This window comes from Acanthopagrus latus, chromosome 7, assembly GCF_904848185.1.
Source record: "Acanthopagrus latus isolate v.2019 chromosome 7, fAcaLat1.1, whole genome shotgun sequence".
Lineage (NCBI taxonomy): Eukaryota > Metazoa > Chordata > Actinopteri > Spariformes > Sparidae > Acanthopagrus > Acanthopagrus latus.
Window position 1 is genome coordinate 12835391 of NC_051045.1, and position 26721 is coordinate 12862111.

Consider the following 26721-nt stretch of genomic DNA (forward strand, 5'->3'; position numbering starts at 1 on the left):
TTTGTTTATCCACAGCTGACAATTTTTATGTTTGCAGGTCCTTTCCGTCCCTGTGACTCTCTGCTAGGCAGCTGGCTGGTTCGTGTGGGCTTGTGGTCCATCTCCTTGGTGTCTCTTCTGGGGAACTCCCTCCTGCTCCTGACCCTCTTCGGCTCACCCGGCTACTTGTCACCGCTCCGTTTCACTGTGGCCTGCATGGGTGCTTCCAACCTGCTTACAGGCGTGTGTACATTCACCCTGGCCCTCGTGGATGCTCTAACCCTGGGAGAGTTTGGTCACCATGGTGCCCGCTGGGAAGGGGGTCCTGGTTGTCAGGCAACAGGATGGGTCTGGGTCTTTGCATCTGAGGCGAGTGTGTTGCTGCTGACTCTGGCTGCTGTGCAGTGTGGCGTAAGCGTGACATGTGCCCGTGCCTATGGAAAGTCCCCGTCCCTTGGGAGTGTACGCACGTGTGCACTTTTCTGCCTCACTCTTTCACTCACCCTTGCCTCTCTTCCACTGGTAGGGGTAGGGGAGTATGGCTCCTCACCTTTCTGCCTTCCCTCGCCCCTGCCACCGCCATCCTCTCGGCTGGCTTCCTCCCTGGGCTTTCCCTTGGCGCTCATTATGATGAACACCCTGTGCTTGCTCATAGTGACTGGCTCCTACATCCGCCTCTACTGGGAGCTACTTAGGGGAGAGTGTGAGGGTCTGTGGGACTGTGCTATGATCAAACATGTTGCCTGGCTAATATTCACCAATGGCCTCCTCTATGTACCAGTAGCTTTCCTGTCCCTCTGCTCCCTCCTGGGTCTCCTCTCTCTGGGGGAGGAGGTGCTAAAATCAGTCCTACTGCTTCTCCAGCCCCTTCCTGCCTGCCTCAACCCCCTCCTCTTCCTCCTTTTCACACGAGATCACTCCCAGTTCTTCTTCTGGCCTCACCCCAAAGCGCGTCCACAGCTACGCAGGGACCGCACCCTGGACTCACTGGTTTCTGTGGAGACAGAGAAGAGCTCCTGCTCTGATTCGTCGACACAGGTGTCGCTTGCTGATACTGATGCTCTCTACAGCGGGGTGCCCCCACTCCAACCCCGACTGGATCCAGTCAGGTTTTCTCACTGCTCCACTACTTCCTCTGTTCCTCTCATCCCATGCCAGATACCCACTCCCACTGCCAGAGATAGAGACAGGGTTACAGAACGAGGGAGCCTGAGCGACGATGAATGTGTCAAGAGTTTGGATCAAGATGTGATTCATAAAACTCGCTCTCTGTATCACTCTACCATGACTCCCTCTGCAACCTCTTATCCATGAGCCTTTAAGCTCGCTGTCTGAATAGCTGCGGACACTCAAGGACCATCAAACAACAGCAGCAAGACCAGCTCCGGGTCATCAATCCTTGAGCACCTAAGAATGAGTCCACACAGAGAGGGTAGAGTACTCAAGAGAAGTCTGTGAGAACACAACAAAGTGCCGAAAAGTTCCCTTCACAGTAAAGACTATTAAAGGAAACACCACACTACATCATGACTGTTACAATAAAGGACAAATTCAGACACTACTCAGTGGACTGCGTCAGTCATGGACTCGCATGACAAAAAGAAAGCTCAAATAAAACTGCATGGAAAATCTAAGCAACAGACAAATCAAAGGTTTAGCCAGGGGGATTTAGGTAGAACCAGTAGAATTTTAAGTTTAAATGTTTATACTGAAATGTGATAAGATATGCAGCTTAGAGGTTACGGATTGTTTGGTTATATTTTAAGTGGAGTCATCTTACTTTTTTTTTTTTAAAGTTCTATCCTATCGCTAAGGTCTGTTTCAAAGAATGGGAGTCATCATCGGACACACCAGAACATTTTTACCAGAGTAAGCTAACATTTTTATACACAGAAATGTTATCTCATATATTTCTTTGCAAATGTATAAAAGCTGTTATAAAATGTTATTCTTTATATGTGGCAGCAAAATGCAACAGGAAACAGATGGCACATTCAATTTCATACAGTTTACATGATTTTGTCTCAAATATGTAACTCTGCCCACGGAGGGAAGCAGTTATAAAGACTGAATGGGATGTAGCTATCTTTCTACAGACATTAAAGTAGGCTAGCGATATGTACATACAATGTAACTACCTCTGAACTAGCATGGTATTGACTCACTACAGCCTTATGATGTTTGTCTCCCTTTTTATATGCAGCAAATATATAATTTTATATATTAAGAAATAAATCCTTAGTTTGTAAAAAAAAAACAAAAAACAACCTTGCTATTTAGGATGTACATACTTTGTATACAACTGGTACGCATATGTTTGAATAAAATTATTACCTTCATATTGTATATACATGAACCGCTCTACTTACGCTGCAAAGGTGAAACACACTACCACACTGAACAACGAAGCTGAACGATGGATTAATGTTGAAAATAAACTTTAATAACACAACATAAACATAAAAATGACACATAAATATGGAGACATTTCTGAATTGAGAGGAATGCAAACATAATAAAAAGGAAGAAGTATTTGCACTAAAGAGACCAGAGGCTCAAACAACTGAGATAAAAACTACATGCAGGTTCTCTTTGCTGGCTCCTCCGCCTCCTGCTGTACACCGCATGTCTCTCTTTTACGTGATGAAGCTTTTTGATCTGGAGTATTTTCTTTGTTGCACTCCACAACTCCCTGAACAAAGACATACACTATTTTAGACAATGGCAACATAGCTCAACAATGGTTCTCCACAACAAATAAACTGACAGAATATAGTATCACTTTGTTGACAGTGAATACTGGAAACATTCAACGGAGAGAGCACAGCACCACCTTGTGGGTAAAATATACAACTACACACAGCTAACACAAGGAAAGACACTATTGTGCTCTGGAGCAACCTATAATAACCATGACAAACAGTAACAGTAGTGCAACCTACCCAAAAAGGTCAGGACATAATTAAATTAAAATACTTAAAAGTGGAAAATTGCTTCAATCATCATACACCAGAGGAACTTACCTTATTCTTCTGAACAGCATGTTCCTGTGTCCACTTCCTGGCCTTCTCCGTGAACAGCTGTTTGTTGTATTTGAACTCTGATGACTGCATTTGAAAAATGTAAGCGTATTTTTACAGTTGTATGCGGTGAAAATACAGACTTGATGACAGGGTGATCGTGCAAATGCTCTCAACAGCAACTTTTAAGGAAAACTTCATAAAAAAATTGAAATACAGCTTCGATCTACTCGCCAGAATGTCAATGAAAAGTTGGGTAAAGTTTCTCTGTCCACAAAACATTACTGGAGCTTTACAGCAATAGCATTCTCCTAAACTACTGATGTTGTTGGAGACTTGTCCTAAAACATAAAAAAATGGCTCCATACAGCTCATCAATTGTATCCAAAAGATAGTTTTTCATTTTGGGGTAAACTTTCACATGGACACGAACAACAATTAGGATTGCAAGAGGTTGTACTCTTGAGAAAAGAAGTACAGGTGTTTCAGACTGATATATAGACGAGTTATTTTGGCATTTAGTAAAACTTCTGGCTTGTAATAAACAGAAAGAAAGCATCCTGGAAGGAGCACTCATTTCTTTTTCCAGGTACAAATTTTAAGCATAGTGGCATTTAGTTCTCAGCCATTCTGCTGTCCAAAAACAATCTAATAAAGCAATTTCGTAATCCAACAAGTAGGTTTTTGTGAGTGCAGGATTATGTGTGACTCACAATATCGGCCATGAGCGGGTCATCTGGATTGGGCTCAGCCATGAGTAGCTGAATGGAGGTGAGGACTGTGGAGATGTTTAAGGATGGTTTCCAGGCACCCTGAATAAAATAAACAAAAGAAAAAAACATTCACTCTAATGTTAGCTGGTATATTGCCTCACTCACTCAAAACAAAAGCCAGATGAGGGAAATAAAACTATTTTTTTTGTCACCAGTTACAACCTTTGGTGGGAGTTTGAGAGCATCATGGCAGATACGTCCTGAATTGTCGATGTTTGGGTGGTAAATGGGAGTCAAGAATCGTATTTTAGGAGGCTCAAATGGGTACCTAGGAGAAAGAAAACAGTGGGTAAGTCTCACTAGACTAGAGTAAGTCTTTATAACATAGAAAGGGAAGACAAAACACATCAGTGTTAATCCTTTGAGTGTCCTCCTCGTCTCTTATTAGATCTCTGTGCCACATATTGAAGGATGTCTCAATTCCTAAAATTCTCCTTTCAACAGTAGGCCATAAAAAACAGCAAGATGCAGCTGTGCCACACATCATATTTAATTGGTATCTCTTTAAAATGATGGCCCCAGAACATGGATTTCTTATTTTGATAAATGCCTTGTGCTTCAACTCTCTCTGTGTGTCTCTTCCTTGCCTACTCTGCTCACACCTGTGGTGGGAGGGACTAAGACCTTAGGAGAGGTGGTGAGGAAAGGAATAAAAAATGTACAAAGTCAGAAATGAAAAGAGGGGTGTACCTCTCTGGGACCTTGATCTCTAAGGAGAAGAGTCCACCATCATATGGAGTATCTGTTCCACCCATTATCTCTGTAAACCAGAAGAGTGTGAAATAAAGCTTTATCAGGTAGTTGAAACAAATATTTAGCTTGTCACATTCACTAGATTAGATTAGATTAGATGGTCTTTATTTATCCCACAGCGGAGAAATTCATTTGTTATAACAGCTCAAGATGCACAGGTACAGGACAAAGAAGCAGACAAATATACGTAAAGTTAAACATAAAATAAATAGAAAAAAAAACGTATTCACAAAAAACAATAACATATTTACAAAAAGCGAACAAGTGAGTGGATCAAGTGACTGATCAGGTAGTGCTCGAGTTAAATAGTGTTGCTGTGGGGATAAACAATCTACTACTACCACTCAAAATAAATTTGAGATATTGGGATATGGGTGCATATATGCACGTGCATGGATATGCAATAAAAGTCAAACTGAACGTGTTGCATTATTTGTGGGGACCAAATACCAATACACAAAACAAAAATTCAGATATGTCAGAAGAATACACAATCAATTGAAATACTGCAATATTCCAAGTAGTGGGAATAGTTGAGTAGTGGATGTGGTGCATCAAATTCTTCCTGGTCTTTCTTTCTTCCCCCCCCAGTTTCAAGGCCTTAGCGCTGAGACCACTTACGTGCCCGGAGGTCGTCAATCCGTTCCTCGGCCTGCCAGCACGTTATCCCGGGAGGGGGCTCGGTGCTCAGCATCTGTAGTTCACGCTTCAAACGGGAAGCCCTCTGCATCTATAAGCAGACGAATGACATTACTTAAGTATTTGAACTGATTAAAAAAAAAAAAAAAAAAAAAAACATTCGCTCAAAAGTTTAGTTAGTTAGCATCATTGCTGCGTTTGACTTAATTTAATTCAAACGGTAGCTTTCGTGTTAGAAGCTCCAAGCTAGCTAACGTTTACGTTTACTGCTTATGGTAACATGTTGTCTCTGTGAGTAACCAAACCACGGTCGAAACAAGATGTTGTCTACTCGATATTAAAACACACAGGCTTACTTTTCTCCCGTTTTGATAACTGTCGTCCACTTCACAATGTAAAACGCCAGCTAAACTTCACTTCTTATCTTCACACCACCGTCACAGAGGAGGCGATGAAAGCTCTGTTTTGGATTTCCCTCTCCCGACGTCATCAACACCGCCCGCGCTTAGTTTCTTCTTCTCTCGCTTTAAAGGCGAGTTTTCACCAAGCCGGAACACGAGCGCCACCTGTCGTCGGATTGCTAGCATTGCCTTTATTACATGTGGTTGCAACATGAACCTGTCTCACTTGCCTGAAAAACAACAATGAGGCCAGAGCCTCTTCCTTGATTGATGTGAACATTTTTGGACAAACTAAATTGGCATGGATGAGTTTTCTATTCTTTATTTGATCAATGTATCTGTGTCTAAACCAAGGCCACTGTTAATAATTCTGTTTTTATCCCTTATTTTACTCACAGTACAACCACCCAGTGCTGTAAAAAGTAAAAGCCACACTTGAGTAAAAGTAAAGATATCATGTTAAATTATCATTTTGGTAAAGGTCACCCTATGAATAACACTAAAAGTTAGTTTTTCAGTATGATATATTATATGTACTCAAGTGTCAAAAGTAATTTTCTGAGTACTAAGTAAAGTACAAGTGCTTCGTGATTGTACATTAGTAGTACAGTTACTTTTTTGCATTCTATCACTGCAATCACTCCTGTATAACACAATATTTTTCATCTATAGGCTACTATAAATACCTGTAAGTTTATCATCTTTAACAATTGTAAAGTAGCACCGAGACACTTTTATGAGCAGCTTATTTATTGTCTGTAATTTGGAATGTTGTAACCAGTGCTCACCACTTCAATTAATGCATTGCAATAGTATTTGTATTTTGCAGCAATACATCTTTCAACTTTGCTTTTATTTGATTTCATGAAATTCATACCATCATTTTCAAGTTATTCAGTTATTAAAAACAAAAGGCTATATCACTTCCATTAAAAGTTCCAGTGTGTAGGATATAGGGGCATTTAGGAGCAGAAATGTTAAAAGATAATATAAACATATTCATAATTGTTCTCATTAGCGTATATTCTCTTGAAACCGAGAATCATCGTGTTTTTTGTGTTACCTTATGGTGAGCCTTTTAAATCTACAGAGGGAGCAGATAACTCGATTTCAATCTTATTTCAAGGCAGTGGCATAAATAGCCTGAAAAGTGGTGTGGTTGCTCTGTTTGTCCTCCATATTGACGTCACCGAAGCCAGAGTCTCTCAGAGCTGCCATGTAGGCCTCCGGGCGCCAGTTCTCTCCTGGCATCACTCGCTTTGCTGCAAAAGCAGCCACATTGCTCAGCCTCATTGTGGTCACCATCAAGCCTCCTGGGACATTTTGCAGAGGGAAGAAAATCAAAAATAAGGTAACTGATCAAAGGAAGTAGTAGAAGTCGAGCAGAAGTAAGGACCGGCTTACTGTAACAATGTCATATCCTACCTGGTTTCATTACTCTGCGTATCTCTGCGGCTCCCTTCCTGAGGTCAGGCCAGAAGTAGTAGCAGTTACAGTGAAAAACTTTGTCCACAGTGCTGTCTGCAAGAGGCATCGCTGCTACGTCACAGTGGTGCAGGGTCACTTTCCCACTGGCAACAAGATCCTTCAGTTGCTCACTTGCCATCTGTAAGAGAAGGAGGAAAACCTTTCAGGAAACTCCAACAAACATCAACATGAATGTGAAAAACAGACTTGACTTCCACTCTGTCAGTATTTATACTTGACCTGATGCATGTACTCTGAGTAATCCACCCCTATGAGGTGGCCTGTGGGCTCTGTGAGCAGTTTGGCTGCTGACTGCAGACCCAGTCCTGGGCCGTGACCCAGCTCCAGCACTGTATCCCCTGGCTGGATCCCACTCAGCTTCACAGCATTTTCCTCAAGGATCCGGTTGCGTGCTGTGAGAAACCTACTGACCAGCCACCCTGCTACTGATCGTGTTGGGTGGCCCAACTGTTTGCCCAGTTTTTCAGCCCACATCACTGAAAAAATATGACAGAAAAAAAACATGTGGGTCCAGGTTAATGCAGATGGATCCAAAAACTATTTCACAACCAGAGAATGCAAATGGGTGTAGCTCGCATAGTCAGTGACCCAGCGTTTACAAATCTTGACTAAGCACTGGTTTCCTGTTAGTGTTAACAATGCATAACAACATGGTGGCATCAGAGGTGACGCTGGGGACGTGTTCCCACCACTTTTCTAGAATGACCAATTTTGTCCTCATCACTTTTTAAAGTAGTTATAAAAGTGTGCTCATAAAAAGAACTTGCATCAAGACATATTTAAAAAAGACAAAACAAATTAGATTAAGAACATTTTAATTGTTGGTCATAACAGACTTTTTCTGACACCTGAACAACCAGACCTACTTTTAAAACAAACATAAATGAAGTGCATTAAGAGTATTAAGATATTGTGAAAAATAAACATCAGTGATTTACTGTAAACAAACAGTCCCTCTAGATGTACCGCTGTTTTTTTTCGCTCTATAATTCCCCCCGATGGCTGAACAGGAAGTTTCTATCCATGCGTTAAGATGCTGGGGTCATAGTCCATATATTCACGGGTCAGCAGACACAAACGTATATGTAAACTACGCGTTACTGAGGAGCAGATTATGCCTACGTGACTAAAAAGGCAACTGAGGGCAATCGCAGTGGAAAAGTTATTCAGTGGGGCTGGGGCCCCCGCTGTCCACCCCGTGGGGGGCGCCACTGTGTATAAATATATCTATGTCTTCTTATCTTTTTTTTTTTTTTTCTTTTCCCCAGTCCACAATCAAATCAAAACTTTAAGATTCACAGCGAGATTTTCAAGTAATGAGCAGTTACGATCCAGATATTTCAACATAGGGGGCCTTTTTATTCAGTGGCGTGGCTCTCTGTGTCAATCTTATGGTTCCTGTAGACACTTTAATATTATAATCATCACCATTTTGTCACCGTGCATTATAAATAGGCTACTATCACTATCAGTCCATTTCCCCTACTTTGACCTGGCTGATACTGCCCCCCTGTGGTACTTCACTATACTGCTTAGGTGGAAGTTTTCTCTGTAAGCGCTGTGTTTGGGGGCGTCGAATCGCCTTGAACTACGATAAATGCCCCGTCAGCTGTGCTTGCTCATGTTCTCTGATGGACTCCTTACCTATATAGTTGTTCAGCAGCGTGTTCCTGCAGTGTAACAGTGTGATCCGGCCGTGTGTGTTTGGTCTTCAGTCAGTGCTGCAGGAGGAGAAGGAGGAGCTCCGAGGCGAACTCTGTCCTGTAGGATCACTCATTTATTCACACTCCCACTGTTTTTTTTTAAATCTTTTTTTTTTTTAAAGTGTCTTTCACTCGCTTCCTGCTATTTTTTCATTTGACACCGCCACCTAAATCACCACCCACACACACACTGTCTGTCCTCAGTCAGTTATTTCCATAGTGTGAATAAAAGACACAGAAAGAGATGTTCCAATGTTTGAAGCAGCTTTCCTATAAACACTCAGAACTGTGTGAGTTTGGTTTTCTTTCTTTTTTTTTTTTTTTAGGAAGCGTCTTCTGCGGTCGCTTCCTCCAATAAGCCAATTTTGCTCACACACACACACACACACACACACACGCACACACACACCCGCCCCCCCTCTAGAGGATTATGTTTCTTTCGTTTTCATTTCCCGGAAGGATCGAAGATGAAAATAGTAGAGTTTTATTTAATCGAGTGTTTTATATATTACTCCATTTGAAATGGACTTCCCGGAGGTTTGACCGTCACTTAGTTTCATTTATGGGACGACTCGTGGGTTTGCTGTCAAGGAAATAATCGTTTCTTCCGTACAGTCGAATAGATAGAGGACATTTCCATGGAGAACGTTTCCCCGCCACCTTTGATCAAGGTAAGTTCAGAGCAAACAGTTCATGTTACAGAGAACACAACGGCGTCATTTAAATGTTTGATTTAATTTATTCATTTTTTAGATTTGCAGCTTTCAATCTTAGGGAATGCTTTCCAAGAAAAAAAATGTTTTAAAGTCTCCCTGCATTGCTGTTTCTTTGCTGCCATTAAGTGGTGAATATATTCATGTTTTGGTGTTTTATTTTTGGTTGTTTGTTTGTCTTTTTATGCAGCAAGAAAACGGGGCAAACTCTCCTGTGACTGTAGTGCATGGAAGCCAAGTCAACGTCCCTCTCAGTGTGCAACACTCTCCCCCTACCCAGCTTCCTGTGGTCAGTCCTCCCACTCAGGAGGACTTGTGGCATCTACCAGGACGGCTGCGTGAGTCAAACCCTGACATACCCAGAGGAGGATTTCACTGTTTGCAGCAAAGCAGACACAGACGCCACCTGTCACAGTGGGGGTTTTGACCTGTGCATCTGTTTTCCAGGAATAAACCCATCTCTGTGGGACAAGGAGGACGTTGCACACTGGCTCCACTGGGCTCAGAAGGAGTACTCTCTGCGCCGGCCCGAGAAGGGACGCTTTGAGATGAACGGTCGAGCCCTGTGCCTGCTCACCAAGGAGGACTTCAGGCGCCGTTGTCCCAGCTCAGGTGGGATTGAGTGCAGAAGGAGAGCGCGTGCCAGCCACTTATGTGACTGTGTGGTGATGTGCACCCCCTTTCTTTTCCACAGGTGATGTCCTGTATGAGATCCTGCAGTGTGTAAAGCAGCAAAGAAGGAGTGCAATGACTCCCTCTCAGGCGACCGGGAACATCCAGAGCCCGGTGAGCTGCCAGATCCCCCCGCAGAGCGTCCAAGAGGGCCAGCCTCCCACAGTCGGTGACAGCCAAGGTCAGTAATGTCAAGGAGTAAATCCGGTAGACTCAGTTTCATTTTGAGAGACTCAGTTTTTGCAGAAGCTATCAACAGCCATATCTGAGGTGGCGGGGGAAGGGGGTGGAGCTACAGGGCAGAGGGCGGCCAAGCCAGCGACTGCAGTATGAGACTCAACATTCGTAGGGATGACTCCACCGATTTTACACAGTGAAGTGTTTTTACACGTCTTGGGGAGTACCACTGCATGGCCACCCAGTGGCTGAGTCGTATTGCGGGTAATCTAGGCACCAGATTTTGAAAAGCAGTCCACTTGTCAGGCAGTGCCCTTCTACAACACTGTTCGACACGTTATCAAAGAAAAAATCAAGACAAATCACCTTTGTTTTTTATTTATTCCATGCATTCTTCTTCCTTTTTTCAAAACCTTGTGGCTGCATCACCCATAATGCAGCTGAGCTGCTGAGTGACGTGACTCGAGGCTATTTATCAGATTACGTGCAGCTTCCTCTTGAGCCGCAACACTTGTATAATCATTTTTTCACATATGCAGCATTCCCTAAGAACTGTAAAATTGCCCGTTACCCGTTAAGGAGACTTTGAACAATCTGCAGCCGTGTTTGCGGCAACAGAAAAAGTTCAAAACCTGCTCTTTTCCTAACCCTAACCAAGCTGTTTTTGTGCCCAAACCTTACCAGAAGCTTTGCAGCAAGATAAAAGTTAACACTGATCCCAAAGAACCCTTAACGTTTTAGCAAGAAAGTTTTACACATCGGTGGTTTGCACAAACATACGTCAGCAATGTTTATTCTGGCAGTTGAGTTCGACAAAGCAGGCGCCGATGTTCAACAAAACAAAGACAATCACACTTAAGCATTTAGCTCTTGCATACAGGAAAGATCAGGACAACAAACTATCTACACCAGGTCATATTGTTCCAGTACTCCGATGTGGGCGCACACAATCACACTGTGCAAGATAATTGCTCGAGGGTGTTGCGTATCAAATAAAACTTGTTTATCCAGGTTAGACTGTGCAAAGACTTCCTGATCAGAGAAGCGGTAAGTGCTGCACATGTGCAAGCAAATCATGCAGGAATTCATTGCTCTCTCCTCCGACCAATATTTATTGGATTTGACGATACATCCGTTGAATTCTTGCTCCCTAATGTTAATGCACGCTGCCCTGAAAACCACATGCAAGTCAAATTATCACTTTTTCCATACATGTGAGAACCGGCACATTTTCAAAATGGCATGGATTATTATGTGTACAAAATGGAAATAAAACTTGTTGTGAGCGGTGTTTTAATGTCTTCGCTACATTTTGATGAACCGAGCCACCTCATGTGTATCCTGCAATGTGTTGCATGTAAAAATGTATTTGCAGCTGCAATCGTTCGATAAATGTAGATCACCAAGAAGCACAAGGACAGTCCTTGAGTAAAATGACTTTTTTTCACTCTGCACTTTCGGTGAGGGCATTTTAGCCTCTGGTAGAGGAGCACAAACACACACTCTTTGTTTCACCAGACCATAAAAAATGGTACTTTCCGTTAAAGGAACGGGACTTGTGCCAGTGGGTGTGCCATGATTACCTGGAAACCAATTATCTTTGAACTCCAGAGTCCAGATCTGACACTTTGTTCTACATACTGCAAGCGAGTAGTGAAATGGCCACTTTGAGTTTAGCTGCAAACGTAAAAACTGTTTTCTTTTACTTTCTGTTTAGCTCTTTTTTCACAGTTCCTCATATTTCTCTCTAACAGTTTCCCTGGCTTTCACAACTGCAGTGTCGGCAGCTGTTGTAACCGCCATGACGAGCCAGCCAGAGCCCACGTCACCTCTCAGAGATCGCCCCATGATCTTTTATGCCTACCCTGCTCCGCTCACACACACCAGTGGGTATAAAGAAAGGACAGTTTTAAGAAATAAAGTTCCCCCGCGGATGTCATTATTCCCCTTTTCTCTTTTTGTTTCGATTTTGCTTTTTCCACTCTATGTCGCTCTCTGGATCTTTCCTTCACACTCTCTATTTTAGATGGATCAGCAGATGTCTCCACGTCGCCCCTCAACCAAGCCCCTCCACAAACAGAGGGCATCGTCCAGGAACCGCTCAACCTGTCCAGCAGAGAGAAGCCCAGGAGCCCACTGCACAAAGCCAACGGCCGCCTCCCCGGTAGCTTTCAAGTTGGTTCATTGACAGCATTCAGCTGTAAAATATGCAAAAACAATGACGTTTGGGTTAGAGAAAGTGTAGTTTCTGGGCTGTCTTCCTCAAAGGTGTCGGCATGTAGTATGTTGATAAAAGAATTCTGCGGAGGCAAGGCTGGGTGGAATGATAGAGCAGTCTTTATTGAGACAAACTTCGGTTAGCCGAGCGTCCGAGCAGAGTGTGGCCCCACATCTGATGTTCTCCAAACAGGGCAAAGTAATGCCAAACGTTTTTGCCCTCTTGCCCTATCAGAACTCCTACGCCTTCGATCTTAGGAATTCTACCAAGTGCCACCCCCCTTTCTCTGGTGTGGGGGCCTTTTTTTTAAAGTCTGTTCTCCATAACCGCCTACTTGTCCCAATTGGTCACTTTGGTGGGTTCAAGGTACATCTATCCAATGGGAAAGAAGAGAAGGATGGGTCTGCCTCACATCCTCTATGAAATAACTCTTGTGTGCGTTACTTAACTTTGCTGATGTCAGCTAAAGTGGACAGGATGGTCTCTCTACACTTAAATGACAATGTATACCTTGAGTCAGCTCTTAACCTCCGGTGTGGGCTCCTTCCTGTAACTTACCTCTGAAGCCCACTTCAGGGCTGATCAGGGCTCCTGGTTGTGGGGACCCTCACACTGTCACATTCCCGCAGTTGTCTAAGGGGAGCATCTGGTCCCGTCTCATCCTGTCTTCCTCCTATTCACTATTGTTTTAAACCCCAGGATGTGTAGGAAACACACAGACACTACAAAAGCGCATACTTATGACAGAAAACTGGACAGCCGTTTAAATCAAGACATTTTTGACTACTAGGTAGGGTAGAAAAACTCACAGACCCAAGCCTTTGATATATCAGCTTCTCAAGATTTTTTTTAATATTGAGGCATACATCACTGTTTACTCATCATGCAGCAGCGGTTTTGGTCTGCCTTAGTTCTTCAAAGCAAAGAACAACACAGACAGGAAACCTTTGATATGGAGTTGTATTATGATACATAAAGCTTTATAAGCTTGGCATGGGACGAAAGAGAAGATAATGTCAAGATTGTCCTGATAATCATTAAAATATGCGTTAAAAACTCCAAAACATAGGCAACTGAAGTCGCTTTAACCATTTTTTGTCAAGAAACAACATTTTAAATTTTTTGGTGGCCTCCTCATCTCCCTGCCGTTCTCTAGTTTGGAATCGAAAATATTTCCACACATTTAACCTTTATTGCGACATATGCAGCCTTCACTTGTGCTGACAGGTTTAAGCATGTCTGGAAAAATTGTTGAATGTTTTTATTCTACCATCTACCATATTATACGTTTTATCCTCCCACCCCTGTTAAATTCAAATAATTGATGATAGCACTAACAGTTTGGGCAACATGTGTTGTCTTGTTCTAATCATCTCCAGAGTGCAGGCTGCTGTGGGACTACGTGTATCAGCTGCTGTGTGATGACCGTTATCAGGAATACATCAGGTGGGAGGACCAGGACAGCCTGGTGTTCAGAGTGGTCGACCCAAACGGATTGGCACGCCTCTGGGGGAACCACAAGGTAAGCACCCAGGTCTGTCTGGTTCATCTCACGGAAGAAGAAAAAACCGCCCTCAATAATGTGTGATTCCTTTTTTTTTTTTTACAGAACCGAGACAATATGACGTATGAGAAGATGTCCCGTGCTCTCCGGCACTACTACAAGCTGAACATCATCAAAAAGGAGCGAGGACAAAAACTCCTCTTCAGGTCCTCTTTGTCTTTCCTTTTTGTTGTTCTCCTTCTGTCTTTTCCCAAAACCCAACATTCGCATTCATGGACGCTGCCTATTCTCTGTCCCCCCTTTTAGGTTTCTCAAACTCCCACAGGACATCAAGAAACCGCTGGCCGACTGCGCCGAGTCCCCAGATCACAGCAGCAGTCCTGCACATGATTTCAGCGAGGATCATTTTGAGGTTTCCCCTGATCGTGCTTCTCCACAGCCTCCCCCATAGGAAAAAAACAAAAAAAAACAAAAGAGTGTATTAAATGTATAAATGGATTCGATAAAATAACACACATTATTACAGAGGATTATGGTGCATTTACCTTGCATTTTGAGCTTCAGAAAATAACCCATGCATATACAGATTTCACAAAATGTAATTCACATACAAATGTTCTGTACAGCCACAATTCCAAAAAGGCTGGGACACCGTGCACAGCAAATACAATCGAATGCAAGGACTTAAAAACACCTTTCGACTGAATTTTAAATTGAATACAGCACAAAGACAAGATATTTCATGCTCAAACTGATTTTTTTGTTTTTTGTAAAAAAAGGAAAAAAATACACTCATGTTCCAAAAACAGTCCTTTTCTTTACGCCATGAACAGCATCCCAACTTTTCTGGGGAGTCAGGTTTGTTATGTATTGTGAGGAGTTCTTGCACTGTGAGGTTGCTTTTAATGTTGCTGTGAATCGTTGTATTTATCACTGTGATCAGAGCGAACACTAATGTCAAGGGATGAGGAAAACTGTGAAAGAAATTACATCAATACTCAAACAGCCAGATAATCATAGGAACTAAAATTTCTCAGGCTTTTATCGTTTGGTGATTGTTCGTGGTCACACAAAAATTGTTCGACTTGCTTGGTTGAATGCCAATTTTTACAAGTCGTACAGTTTTTTTTTTTACATTTTATTTTACAAATAGTTTGCTTTACTAACCTCAAGTTGAGGTCTTTTTAAGTTTCACGTTTGCAATAGCCTGCGGGCTAATTGTCAACATTTTCCCTGCTTTATAAAATAAATATTTTGAATGGTGCCTCCAAACTGTGTTTATTTGTATACTCAAACACTCAAATAATCTCTCAGAACAGGTGTCCTTAGTGCTATTTTATTACTGATGGTCAGTAATAGTAATTTACTTTCAGAAAAATAGATAAAAACTGAAGAAAACAAAACAAGAGAAAAACACAGATGGTCAGAACTACAATCCCTTTAATAACATTGCTTACAGCATTTGCAGGCTCAAAGAATATGTAAAGAAAAACTACACACATTCAGAGTCCTCATACTTGCCTGTGCCCTCATGCTGCTATCTGTACCAGCAGGGGGTGCTGTGGTAGCGCAGGACCCAGTGGATCAGCTGATGAGGGACTACACTGCAGAAATGTGTGGCCCCTTTTGCAAACAGTAAAGCAAAACATTTCAGCGTAAAAACACAATAATTTCTATGGCGGCAACTTGGCACACAAAAGGTAGTGAAAAAGCCGAACACAATAAATCTGTTCACATTGACAGATGGATTTATGTGCCTTTCATCAGCTCTGTGAGCTGCTAATATTCAGGAGCAGCTCGACAGTGTATAAGTTACGGATTCTGGTGACCGTTCAACGAGACGACGTCACTAACAGGACTGATGGCTGTGTAGTCTTTGCAATTACGTATTTTCACAATTTTACATTTAATTGGTTTTACGATAAACTGTGACTTTCTCAAGTTGAAGAATTAGCTTTTTAGTACCTCATATGTGTGGCTCCGTACAGAGCCAAAGTCACGGCCCTTCCAGTGAACCCCATGGGATCGTATTACGGGAAAAAAACTTTGGAGGGGGGCAAATCATTTTTGATCCTGTTTGAATTGTGCCATGAACTACACATATTATGTTTTCCTCAATTAACAAGATAAATCTTCAACTCGAAAATACGCTGAATGTTTTGTCACCTCAAACAAAGCAAAATGCTTTTTAGGTCCTCTTGATTCGACTGATTGTGCAGCAGCACTGAGGTCTAACAGCGAGAGGCAGCAGCAGTACTAACAACCCAAAAGCAAGCTGGGATGATCGACAAGACTCCTAATGTTATTTTAAGAGACTGGCCAAGGATGAGATAGCTACACAAATCCACAGCAACACCCTTAAACCATGATGTAATACCTCTGAATGTCCCTCCTCACTCCGGCTCCTCGTTTTCAGATGTGACACAGTCCCTGGGGCGAAGTTATTAAAGACTGTATTGATCTGACATGAGAGTTGGTCCGGAGGACAGGAGGACTAACTTATATTCAGATATTATTGATATTAGTTAATTTGCTGTCAAATGTTGCTCTTCTAGAAGCGACATTTAATTAATTATATCTAAATATATGAATACATTGTGATCCAGTTCTACTATGTGTTTGTTTTTTGAGAAAAAACCCTAAACCTCACCAGGTGCTTGTTGAATCATCCAAAAGCTGTCAAACTAAAAACATTGTTTTTACCTCACTACTAATATAATGACTAACAATTCTGTGAGTATTTAGTGCGATAGTGTTTTCCACCTCTCAGAGATCACCTGGTTCCTTTAGGATAATTCACTTGTTTTCCATAAAAAGTACATCTTCAATCTTCAGTCTTTATTTTTAACGAAGACAAATTCTGATATACATAAACTAGTTTTACATAACTTTTAGCCTTTAAACACTGGTGTGGAGGTCATTAGTCAGCCAAATTAGTCAGTTAGTTAACCTTGATAAGTCAATGTTCAGGATATTAGGGACTATAAATGAGTAGCTGTTTTCTGCAGACAGCGTTGCTGTAAGAGGGACTGCTGTATTTCACCTTTGGCTGACATGAACTTCATGTTTTGATGAATAGGAATAGCAGTTTCCATTGGCATAATCAGAATTGACCTCATGATGGTCATCATCTTCAGACACTTCCTTCTCTGTTTCCCAGATGAGATGAGTGCTCCAGAGCCTCCGGGGTCGTTGTCCTTTTGCTTCCGTTGCTCATGATGTCAAGTTCTGACAGTGCTTACACTGTATGAGTGTAATGTTTGTAGGAGAGACCCATTTTCATAGTAAATGTTTTTTACACTTGTTAAGGAAAGGCATAGAATAATGAAAATAAACTTAAAGTGGTTCAGTTTCACTTGCAACATAATAGAAGGGTTAGATATCTCTTTTACTTTGTGTACATTGTATGTAGCAAGTGACACACGTATGAAAAGTGGTGCATGGTATTAATATAGATGAAATACATCTGATGTACTTTAATTATACCAACACTCAGGTGAAGATTTTAACGATTCTGTCATTCAAGGTTTACACAGGTTTCAGGGAAGTTTATGGATTGGAGGGAAAAAGTTGAGCCTTTGGAAGTTCTTACAAACAGACCTGAATATACACGGGTCACTGAAAGTACTCAAATTCATATATATTTTGTATAATTTGATAATCATTTGCTTAACAGTATTATATAGTGTTTGTCTCCTGCAGTTTTCTGTCATCACCGTGACCCAGCACAATGCAAAAGTGCTTTTTTATTGACTTTATTGTTTATTGCCACAGAGGGGTGGTAACAGGGACACAGTCCTGCTCCAGGGAGAAGCCTACTGAATACCCTTCCTCTACACTCTGATTCCAGAGGGACTGGATGAGCAGATTTGTTTCCTGTGATACAAACATGTGCCGTGTGGTCTCTGTTACACAGCTAGTTTCTATTCTGTTGAGATTTGTTTATATGGGACCCTGCGTGGTCCTTTGCTCTTATTCAGAAAGGTGCAGCTCCCTATCTACTCTGCAGTTTTTGGCTAACCTGTAATGAGCACACCTGTGTAGTTTCACTGTGGTTTTGCCAGAATACAGAGTGAAGAAGGGCATTTCTTGTTTATTCACTATGAGAGAAATTCAGCACCCTGTTCTGAAGCCATATGTATGTGAGTTGAGTGTGCTATCTCCTATTTGTATGAGCAGTAATGAACCTGGATCTGTGCATCAGAGTATCCTGTGTTGGGTCCTGGAATCTGAGGGGAATTGGGCCTGGAGGCCCTTGGATTTTATGTGTAAGACAGAAAGAGCACCCTATTCCTTGATTAGGTAACAGAAAAAAGACAAAAGAACAAGCAACTACAAAAGAATAAAACATACGGTAATCAAAGATTTTCTTTACTCAGGAAAATCAACCAAGTATTTTGTTAAATCTAAAAAGACTGAAGACTTTCTTGGTATTGTACTTGCAGTGTATTTTCAATGCTCGCGTTCTAACTCAGTTGTAGACATAGTGCTGTTGTTGTTGTCAATTTGAAAATTGTTACTGTGGCATTCCAATAAAGTATTTTTCTTGCAGCTAAAAACCCCTTTTTCTGTTGATAGGTACTTTATGTGGTCTTTAGTTTTCATCCAGCACTGCTAGACGTCATGGGCTTCATTAATTCAATAGCATCACAAGGAAAGCCGGTGTAGGTCAAGCAAACCCAAAATCATTTTAATAAGACCAGAGATGGACAAAAAGTCATTGAGTGAGAGAATGTTGTGTGCCATATCACATGGGCATGACCAATATAGTATGGCTAATTGAGGGTGGTTTAAAACATGGACTGTGAGACAGTCCTCCAGTCTTCCCAGGATAACTACTCGTCACAGCCGGCTTCGACTTGATCTACTTTTAAAAAACAGAAGGAGATTTTTTTGTCTACAATCAAAAGAGAGTTCAGAGTTCGAAACCCTTGTGAAAATGTCTCCGGGAGTTTCTAGCTGTCATTATCGTGAAGTTCCGCCATGCATCTCCTTCTCCGGATCTGGATTCATGGCCACCTACCAGTTAGGGGTCGCCCAGTGCTTCCTAATTCACGCACCGTGGATACTCAGCATGGCACCTTGTGTCCTGGGTGCATCTGCTGGGTCTCTGGTTGCGGCTGCTGTAGTCTGTGAAATGAGCCCGGGTTAGTGACTCTATCCTTTTTTTTTTTTTTTTACATAATTTACTTCCATTGCACGTAACACTGTTTCTGACTTAGAGTCTTCTGTTTTACAGTTGGTATCCGGGATGAAATGCTACATTTTGTCAAACAAATGAAGGCTTTTACACTTGGACCATTAAACCCCTCAATCAATATCTTCAACTGGTTGGAGGTGATCTTACGGAAACATCTTCCTTCTGATGCACACCAGCTGGCCAACGGACGCCTTGCTGTGGCTATGACCCGCCTGACCGATAGCAAGCTCATTATCAAGTCAGACTTCCAGTCCAAAGAGGATGTATTACAGGTCAGTATGTCACCTGAACAGGTTAGAGGTAACAATGGTGCTAACACTTCATTTAAGGTCCAGAAACTCTTTTGTTTTTTCATTTACCAGAAACATTTTTGAAGATTCTTTGAAGTGACCTGCAAATTTGGACTCAAAATGTATTGACAATGGCCCCAATGATATTCAGTAGTAATATCCTGCTATTTTCCAAGAAGCATTTAATCGACAACTAATATTTTCATTTGACACATCCAAAAAGAAAGAGAGAAGAGATGACAGGTCGCTCTATTTAACAAGGTGAACGCAAAATTTGTATCAGGTGCTCTTGACCAACCGCTTATTGCGAAATGGAATAATATTATCAGTGATGATGATACTTATCACCAATTATTACCATCTTTATTCCCATGCTGTTCCCAGGCTTTGTTGTGTAGCTGCTTTGTGCCTGGATACTGTGGCATGCTGCCTCCGTCTATTAAAGGAGTGGTGAGTGTTTGACGGCCATCAATATCAGCGGTTGAATATCAGTAACATTTACTCAAGTCACTGAAGTTCTAAAGTGAACGTTTGAGCTTTAGTTACCAGTTACTCTAAAGATTACAGTTTCTTCACACCTTTCCAGTCCAGTAAAATCTTCGATTTTGATTGTTGGATTTGTGATATACTGAAGGATGAAATGTTGCTGAGAAAATTCTCCTACCCTCAAGCTAAAAAGATGAATAATATGATGCATTGCTGTGGATTTGACTGCTCAACAGTATTTAAAGTAGTTTTAAAACCTAAACATCTACATGCAACACACATGAATGTAGCAGTGATGTTTATCCAGAAATATCAGATAATGATAGTGAAACACTGATAGGGAACATTCTACTGCACAATGTAGATACAAATACTTCAATACTTGTACTTGAGTGAAATCTTGAATGCAGGACCTTTACTTGTAGTGGAGCATTTTCATAGCGTGTTACTAGTTTTAACCACACTTCAACCACTGGTTCATAATCTAACGTATGTGATCATATCTCTCAGCATTATGTGGACGGAGGTTTCAGCTGCATGCAGCCAGTATTGCCTGTACCCCGCAGCTCCATCTTGACGGTGTCTCCCTTCTCTGGAGAGATGGACATCTGTCCTGCTGACACACCCTGCATGTGGGACATGGTGGTGAGCGGAACCACCCTGAAAGGCAACATGGCGAACAGTCTGAGGATCCTGAACGCTCTCTACCCGATGGCTCTGGAGGTCAGACCCCTGTTGTGTCCCACCAGATGGCTCTTTGCAAATGTTGGGACAATGTGTAAAACAAAATGTTAGTTTGCAAATGATTGTATTCTGATTTTATCGGGTTTTTGTCCCAATTTTTGTGGAATGGGTGTTGGAGTATATTGGCATCTGCCTAGGTGAAAAAAAACAACAACTTTAAAATGAAGATTTTTGGAAATGTGGTGCAGGAAAATTAAATTTTGTTTGATAACAGTTGGGACTGAAAGATGAGCTTATAATTTTTGTGAAATAATATGAGGCTCCAATGACAAATAAGTATATCAGCCAACCTAAATGTTTGAAATCTGATGAATCAATGCACTTGCCCAACAATAATACTGCGAAATAGATCCTCTAAGGGAAGACTTTATGAAATGTTGTTCTCTGTGTGCACCTTCCTCGATTTAGACTCTGGAACAAGCCTACGACAGCGGCTACAAAGACACCGTTCAATTCCTTGCGTCCAACGGTGGGTCGAGTGCTTCTATACATAAAAACATTCCTCTGACGCAGACTCGGTCTGACTCTGCCTCACGTCTTCCCCCTTGTTTGCAGAAATTATACCATACATGATGATGCACAGTGTATCCAGTGATTGCGACCAAACCAAGACACGGATGCGTGTGAAGACTGACTTTAATGAAGAGAAGCAGGTGAAAGCAGAAAGGGAGGCCGCAACACTGACAACTTTAACAGCCTGCAGAAGCTCCGCCGAGCAGGAATCCACTGGAAATTGCAAAACTGAAGAACCTCTTCCCCAGTTTGAGGTGGTAAAGAATGGTACGTCACACACTTACACAAACACACACTCACACACATTAAACATGCAGCATTTCACCACCTGATCTGATTTCCTGTTCAGATGTACAAAAAATGTTGAATTAGATACATTGAGGTTAAACTCTGTCCCAAGTTTCTTATGCAGGGTCTGTAAATACAGATTTAGCAGAACAGTTACTGTTGGTGTTACTACATCTCAAACACCGCTGAGACACAGACATCACTGGAGCGTCTGTGTGAGTTAACAGTTTGAGTACGAAGCACTGAGAGCGAAACCAACAACGTCAACCAATTCAGAGGGGTCGGGCGGGTCTTCTCGAGCGGTATGATTGCTATCTCCGCCACTCATACAGAACCATACAGTGACGAGAAGCAATTTAAAATGCATTCATACTGGTTACCCTTGTTAGATCCATGAACTGTACAAGCAAAATAAGCATGTGATAGGCTGGTAGATAATGTCACAGTCCCCTGCCGGTATCACAACCTCTTTTTTTATCGCAGTGTCGGGAAATATATGGTTATATCCCTTGTCACATGTGTTTCAGTTCTGCTGGACACCGGGTTGACCTATCTGGGCATGTTTGGACTCCCTGTGAAAGTCCTTTCCTACCTGCTCCTGCCTCTCACCCTGTCGTTCTACACTGTACTCCAGTGCAGGCACAGGTAACACATTCACTAAACACACAGTACATGACACGGACCCAACCGCTAAATGTGAGAGCTGAACTTTTGTACAAGTTAAAGCAGCCATATTATACCAATACGTGATGTAAGCTACTGATGAAGTGGATCCTCGCATCTGACTCACAGCAAAAACAAGCAAATATTTCCCAACATTTCTTTTTAGTGTGGCACAGGAAATTAAACTGATGTAAACAATTACATGAGAAAGGAATCATAGTTTTGGTGTCATAGTATTTTTGCTACGTGACATGATGCTAAATATAATCCATTTTTAACACATGTCAACTTAAATGTGTGTGACTGGGTGAGGATGTCCCTGTACTGCTCACCTGTTAATGAGTAACTTTATGCCATCATTTTCACTGTTTATAGATGTGGTTCCATATGAGTTTAGCAAGAAGAAATGCATTTTAATATGCTGTATTTTCTTTGAGTACTCATATCTTTCCTCCCTCTCTCTGTCTCTCAGATTGGAGTTGCTGTCCAGCCAGGTGCCAGAGGTGATGTTCTGGGCGTGGCATGCCATGAGACACTTTACATTCTTCTTCTACAGCATATTCATCTGCAGCCTCAAGAAGAACATAAATGACCGGTAGGGCGGCTCAATAATTACTGAAGCTATGTGTGATACTTTCTGAAGTACTTTTTACTTATTTAACCACTAACCTTTGGGTTCTGTTCTTACTAATAACACATTTGAAGTTTCCCCGTCTTATTTTTCCATTGCCATTTTCAATTCCATCGTTACAGTGCATGCTGTCAGTTTGAGCAGTACCATTTGAAATTCTGCGTTTGAAATGGACTTTTTTTTCATATACACACATCATCATGATAATTTTTTATTAAAAATGTACTTACACACAGCCGTATGATTGCTCATTGTGAAATAGCACAATTAATTATGTCTCTTAATTTTCAATTTTATATGGACCTTTAATTTCAAATGACTTTCATGACTCAATATATCTTTCGTACAGAGGATGCTCTGACCACTGAAACTGTGAATGTCTGAACACCCGTTTCTGATTGAATTTATGAACTCGCCGTTATTTATAGCAAAACGACCAGCGGGCTAATGGTTATCTCTGTTTTTCAGGATTATGCCCTTCGTGCTTCTGTTGGAATGGTTGAAAATTCAAGCAAAATACGAGTCTCCGAAAGGGCAGAGGAATGCTACAGCTGTCCATCAGGCTCCGTCTTCTGACCATTCGAAAGATGTCAGGCATCGGAGTCAAAGCAGACAGTTTGTCACCACATCACAGGATTACAAGAAACCAGAATTACATTGTATGTAGACACCAGAATCTTTATCTTTCATCTGTATCTTGATAGTTCACTAAACAGAAATGGTAATGCTGTTTACTTGTGTAACTTGTGCAACAAAGGTTTATATTTGTTGTTTTTTTTTTCACTTTATTGTTTTAGTGTCAGCTGGTGAAAATGTTATGCTATGATTTTGTGCTGTTGATGGATCAGTAGAGAGAGGCCCAGTTTTAACAGCAGTGTGGTAAAATAAGAAACTTTTCCCACGTTTCTTTATGATAGAAGTGTTCCATGAGGATAAGCAGTTTGTTCTGAAGTTGGTATAGGGTGAAAATGCATGGGCTGGTCAAAAGAATCTCTTCATGATGTACGCATGTACAGATATTGTGTGGTCATGAGATATGCTTGTGGCAATGCTGTAAAGATATGCTATGCGACACTTTAGGCAATAGGGTTGAATGGGGCTGAGATTAAAGTTTCATGCTCTGAAAACGAATTGTTACTAAACATCAAATCAAATCAAATCAATTTTATTATGTAGCCTTTATATAGCTCCTTGGCAGCAGTATGACTGGTGATTTAACAAAGTTCAAAAGTACAATTATTAATTGTACTAATGCAATGTTGTCAGGCAACATTACTGAGTCTCCAAAAGTCTAATGTGGTTTCCAGCTTACCTAACTAGCTAGTGGTTCAGCAGCTGACTTGTGTGAAAAATCAAATCCCATCAATAATTTGTCAGGCAAACGTTTTGCGGAACGTCCAAGGCAAAAAATACTTAGAGTGGCCTCAGGGTGGCTCATACAGTGTCTTTCTAATTTCATTTCCGCAGTAGACGTGTCAACAAGTCCTGTGATGTGCCATGTGAACACTGCGCTCTTTCATTCTTTGTCCCCCTTGAGTGTAAACATTTACTACCTTCCTACTGCTGCTGTTCACTGATGTGATGTGTCACTGGTCTCGAGCATTCCTTTTCCAAAGTGACTGCAGGAAGTTCTGGGAACTCTGACAAAAGTTGCCAGTGAGACACAAGAATCCATTCTAAGTGCTACTGTCTCATTTTGTAACCAATATTAATGTGCTGTTGTAACCCTGTTCTCCTGTACTCTGCAGATGAATAAATTGTGCTTCTCAAGTTTATTTTGTACAAGGTGTTTCTGTTTCTCTGAAATTCAACAATTCATTTTAGCTGACAAACATGATGACAATCCAACACCTGACTAACTACACATCAGACTATGGCATTATTAGATCTTTTTTCTTCTTTGTTTCAATCAAAGGATGGGGTGGAATAATATAAATATGGATTGGCCAAAAATACATTATTTTGAGATACTGTGAGGATGGTATTTCAGTTTTTTTTCTAACTTCTTTTAAGATGAAGATCCAAAGTAACATTAATAGTGTCTAGGAGGGCCTTAGAACAGTTCACAATTTTAAAGTTTCTTTGTCTTCTTCCCATTTCTCTCTTATTTTACCACTGAGATTCTTGTTGATGTTGACAAAAAACTTCTTGGACTTCTGAGATGCTGTTTCAAAAATTATCCACAAGATGGAGCATTGAACACCAAGGTGGAGCACATCTATCTATCTATCTATCTATCTATCTATCTATCTATCTATCTATCTATCTATCTATCTATCTATCTATCTATCTATCTATCTATCTATCTATCTATCTATCTATCTATCTATCTATTGTAGTTTCTGGGCTGTCTTCCTCAAAGGTGTCGGCATGTAGTATGTTGATAAAAGAATTCTGCGGAGGCAAGGCTGGGTGGAATGATAGAGCAGTCTTTATTGAGACAAACTTCGGTTAGCCGAGCGTCCGAGCAGAGTGTGGCCCCACATCTGATGTTCTCCAAACAGGGCAAAGTAATGCCAAACGTTTTTGCCCTCTTGCCCTATCAGAACTCCTACGCCTTCGATCTTAGGAATTCTACCAAATGCCACCCCTCCTTCTCTTCCTGTGCGAGGGTTTTTAGAGTCCCTTTCTAGCACACACCCACTTCTCCTAATTGGTCACTTTGGTAAATTATCCAATGGACTAAAAGAGGAGTTGACTTGTTTCCCTCGTAACTCATCTAACTTGGCTGCATTCAACTTCATGTCTTGTCCCCAAAATGACCCAAGTGGGTTTCCTGCTCTTCTACGGGCACAAACACAAACATTTGAGCATCTCCCACCATCTGGCGTGGGGGTCAATCTTAGGTTTACTGCTTTATCCTGGTCTGCCACCTGATAACCTTTGGCACTTACACAGTTACCACTCTGACCCCTGGAGCTGTAAATCCACTCTATTTGTATTCTTAACTCACATGAGGAGAAACAATTAGTAACCAAAGATGTGTAGAAAACACACAGATACTACACTATCTATCTATCTATATGTATGTATGTATATATGTGTATATATGTACTAAACGTTTGATAAAACCAGCAATAACATAATAACTATTTTTTAAAATATTTTTGTGATGGCAGTGTATTGATTTTTGTTCTCTTTAGTATTGTGGTAACAAACATGTTCCAGGTACAACAACTTTTTTACACTTCTATTAAACAGTTTTATAATCATAATTTTTTTCAGCTAGGTGTTGGCAGCTTACAAATTGATGTGTGCAGTTTTTCATGACAGAGTCCACATGTCACTTTGGATGAATAACTTGAATACCTAACTAAAATTGCTCCTCCACAGTTAGCCAAAATAAGCTTGAACCAGGGGCACTGTAGTTCATAACCCCTCAGCTTCACCAGATACAGTACACACTTTATCAGCTAATCCACCGTTTACACTCCTGCAGGAAACACAACATGTGTTGGAGAGGATCATTTGATCCCTGCGCTCCATGTCCTTTTCATACAGATGGCCTGTTACCTGCGGAGAGAGCCTCTTATATAATGAGTGTGGACGGATCATACGGATAACACACACATCTGCTGCTGTCCTACACCAGCCACTGATCCAGCCAGTCAGCTGGCAACCAGCTGGCTTTGTAAAGACGGAGAGTGGACGCTGTGTGGCGTCTGTACAGCGGAAACACGCAGGGGTTCATACATTCAGGATACTCAGAAAAAGAGCAAATTCTGTTGATTAAAAAATAATCATAAATTCTCTCCTCTCCTATTGTATTAAATGCCATTAAAATTTGATTTGAGGAAATGACTGACATGACTAAAATTAGACCCAAAGCTGCTCTCTGTCTCTTTGATGATGATACCTCTAAAAAG

At 41.4% G+C, this 26721-nt stretch overlaps 5 protein-coding genes across 7 annotated transcripts in view; 3 read left to right on the top strand and 2 right to left on the bottom strand.

The window, feature by feature from the left end:
* The window catches only part of LOC119023223 (leucine-rich repeat-containing G-protein coupled receptor 6), a 40863-nt gene extending 38538 nt beyond the window's left edge, over window positions 1–2325 (top strand). Inside the window, exon 18 of the mRNA XM_037104993.1 lies at window positions 38–2325. Coding sequence (XP_036960888.1) covers window positions 38–1293 — 1256 coding nt within the window. The 3' untranslated portion in view covers window positions 1294–2325. The remainder of the gene's footprint in view (window positions 1–37) is intronic.
* Window positions 1–6047, bottom strand: part of ube2t (ubiquitin-conjugating enzyme E2T (putative)) — a 32891-nt gene extending 26844 nt beyond the window's left edge. The window contains exons 1-7 of one of the 2 annotated variants that reach the window (XM_037104995.1): window positions 5521–5694; window positions 5147–5255; window positions 4463–4532; window positions 3935–4040; window positions 3713–3811; window positions 3003–3086; window positions 2401–2671 (exon numbers count right to left, since the gene is read on the bottom strand). In XM_037104995.1, the coding sequence (XP_036960890.1) occupies window positions 2555–2671; window positions 3003–3086; window positions 3713–3811; window positions 3935–4040; window positions 4463–4532; window positions 5147–5255 (585 nt within the window). In that variant the 5' untranslated portion in view covers window positions 5521–5694 and the 3' untranslated portion in view covers window positions 2401–2554. Of the gene's footprint in view, window positions 1–2400; window positions 2672–3002; window positions 3087–3712; window positions 3812–3934; window positions 4041–4462; window positions 4533–5146; window positions 5256–5520 lie in introns of those variants that run through there. The other variant, XM_037104994.1, reaches the window with a different exon arrangement.
* A 250-nt stretch (window positions 6048–6297) lies between these two features.
* On the bottom strand, window positions 6298–9001 carry zgc:194242 (uncharacterized protein LOC100005854 homolog). The gene is made up of 4 exons (XM_037104996.1): window positions 8698–9001; window positions 7273–7529; window positions 6991–7171; window positions 6298–6878 (listed from the first exon to the last, which is right to left on the bottom strand). Exons 2-4 carry the CDS (start codon window positions 7525–7527, stop codon window positions 6682–6684), a joined length of 633 nt encoding a protein of 210 aa, XP_036960891.1. The 5' UTR covers window positions 7528–7529; window positions 8698–9001; the 3' UTR covers window positions 6298–6681.
* A 145-nt stretch (window positions 9002–9146) lies between these two features.
* On the top strand, window positions 9147–15304 carry etv7 (ETS variant transcription factor 7). Of its 2 annotated transcripts, none has more exons than XM_037102645.1 (9): window positions 9147–9427; window positions 9660–9807; window positions 9917–10081; window positions 10164–10322; window positions 12097–12204; window positions 12345–12482; window positions 13916–14058; window positions 14146–14246; window positions 14347–15304. In XM_037102645.1, the coding sequence occupies exons 1-9, from the start codon at window positions 9395–9397 to the stop codon at window positions 14489–14491; spliced, it is 1140 nt and encodes a 379-aa protein (XP_036958540.1). In that variant the 5' UTR covers window positions 9147–9394; the 3' UTR covers window positions 14492–15304. The 2 variants fall into 2 exon arrangements, with proteins under 2 accessions (XP_036958540.1, XP_036958539.1); XM_037102644.1 differs by having other exon boundaries at window positions 9148–9427; window positions 12073–12204.
* Window positions 15305–18979: 3675 nt separating this feature from the next.
* On the top strand, window positions 18980–23522 carry LOC119023544 (patatin-like phospholipase domain-containing protein 2). The gene is made up of 9 exons (XM_037105564.1): window positions 18980–19187; window positions 19280–19512; window positions 19915–19980; window positions 20527–20739; window positions 21169–21229; window positions 21316–21540; window positions 22089–22206; window positions 22697–22819; window positions 23324–23522. Exons 1-9 carry the CDS (start codon window positions 18980–18982, stop codon window positions 23520–23522), a joined length of 1446 nt encoding a protein of 481 aa, XP_036961459.1.
* Window positions 23523–26721: the final 3199 nt, after the last annotated feature.

What these genes read in the sequence shown, in the direction of transcription:
- zgc:194242 (XM_037104996.1), bottom strand. Translation starts at nt 7,527, where the DNA reads ATGTGGGCTGAAAAACTGGGCAAACAGTTGGGCCACCCAACACGATCA. An exon ending in ACTCAGAGTACATGCATCAG is followed by an intron (nt 7,172 to 7,272) that starts GTCAAGTATAAA and finishes CTTCTCTTACAG; the next exon opens with ATGGCAAGTGAGCAACTGAA. An exon ending in ACGCAGAGTAATGAAACCAG is followed by an intron (nt 6,879 to 6,990) that starts GTAGGATATGAC and finishes AAAATGTCCCAG; the next exon opens with GAGGCTTGATGGTGACCACA.
- etv7 (XM_037102644.1), top strand. Translation starts at nt 9,395, where the DNA reads ATGGAGAACGTTTCCCCGCCACCTTTGATCAAG. An exon ending in CCCCGCCACCTTTGATCAAG is followed by an intron (nt 9,428 to 9,659) that starts GTAAGTTCAGAG and finishes CTTTTTATGCAG; the next exon opens with CAAGAAAACGGGGCAAACTC. An exon ending in AGCCAACGGCCGCCTCCCCG is followed by an intron (nt 12,483 to 13,915) that starts GTAGCTTTCAAG and finishes AATCATCTCCAG; the next exon opens with AGTGCAGGCTGCTGTGGGAC.
- LOC119023544 (XM_037105564.1), top strand. Translation starts at nt 18,980, where the DNA reads ATGTCTCCGGGAGTTTCTAGCTGTCATTATCGTGAAGTTCCGCCATGC. An exon ending in CCAAAGAGGATGTATTACAG is followed by an intron (nt 19,513 to 19,914) that starts GTCAGTATGTCA and finishes TGCTGTTCCCAG; the next exon opens with GCTTTGTTGTGTAGCTGCTT. An exon ending in AAGAAGAACATAAATGACCG is followed by an intron (nt 22,820 to 23,323) that starts GTAGGGCGGCTC and finishes TCTGTTTTTCAG; the next exon opens with GATTATGCCCTTCGTGCTTC.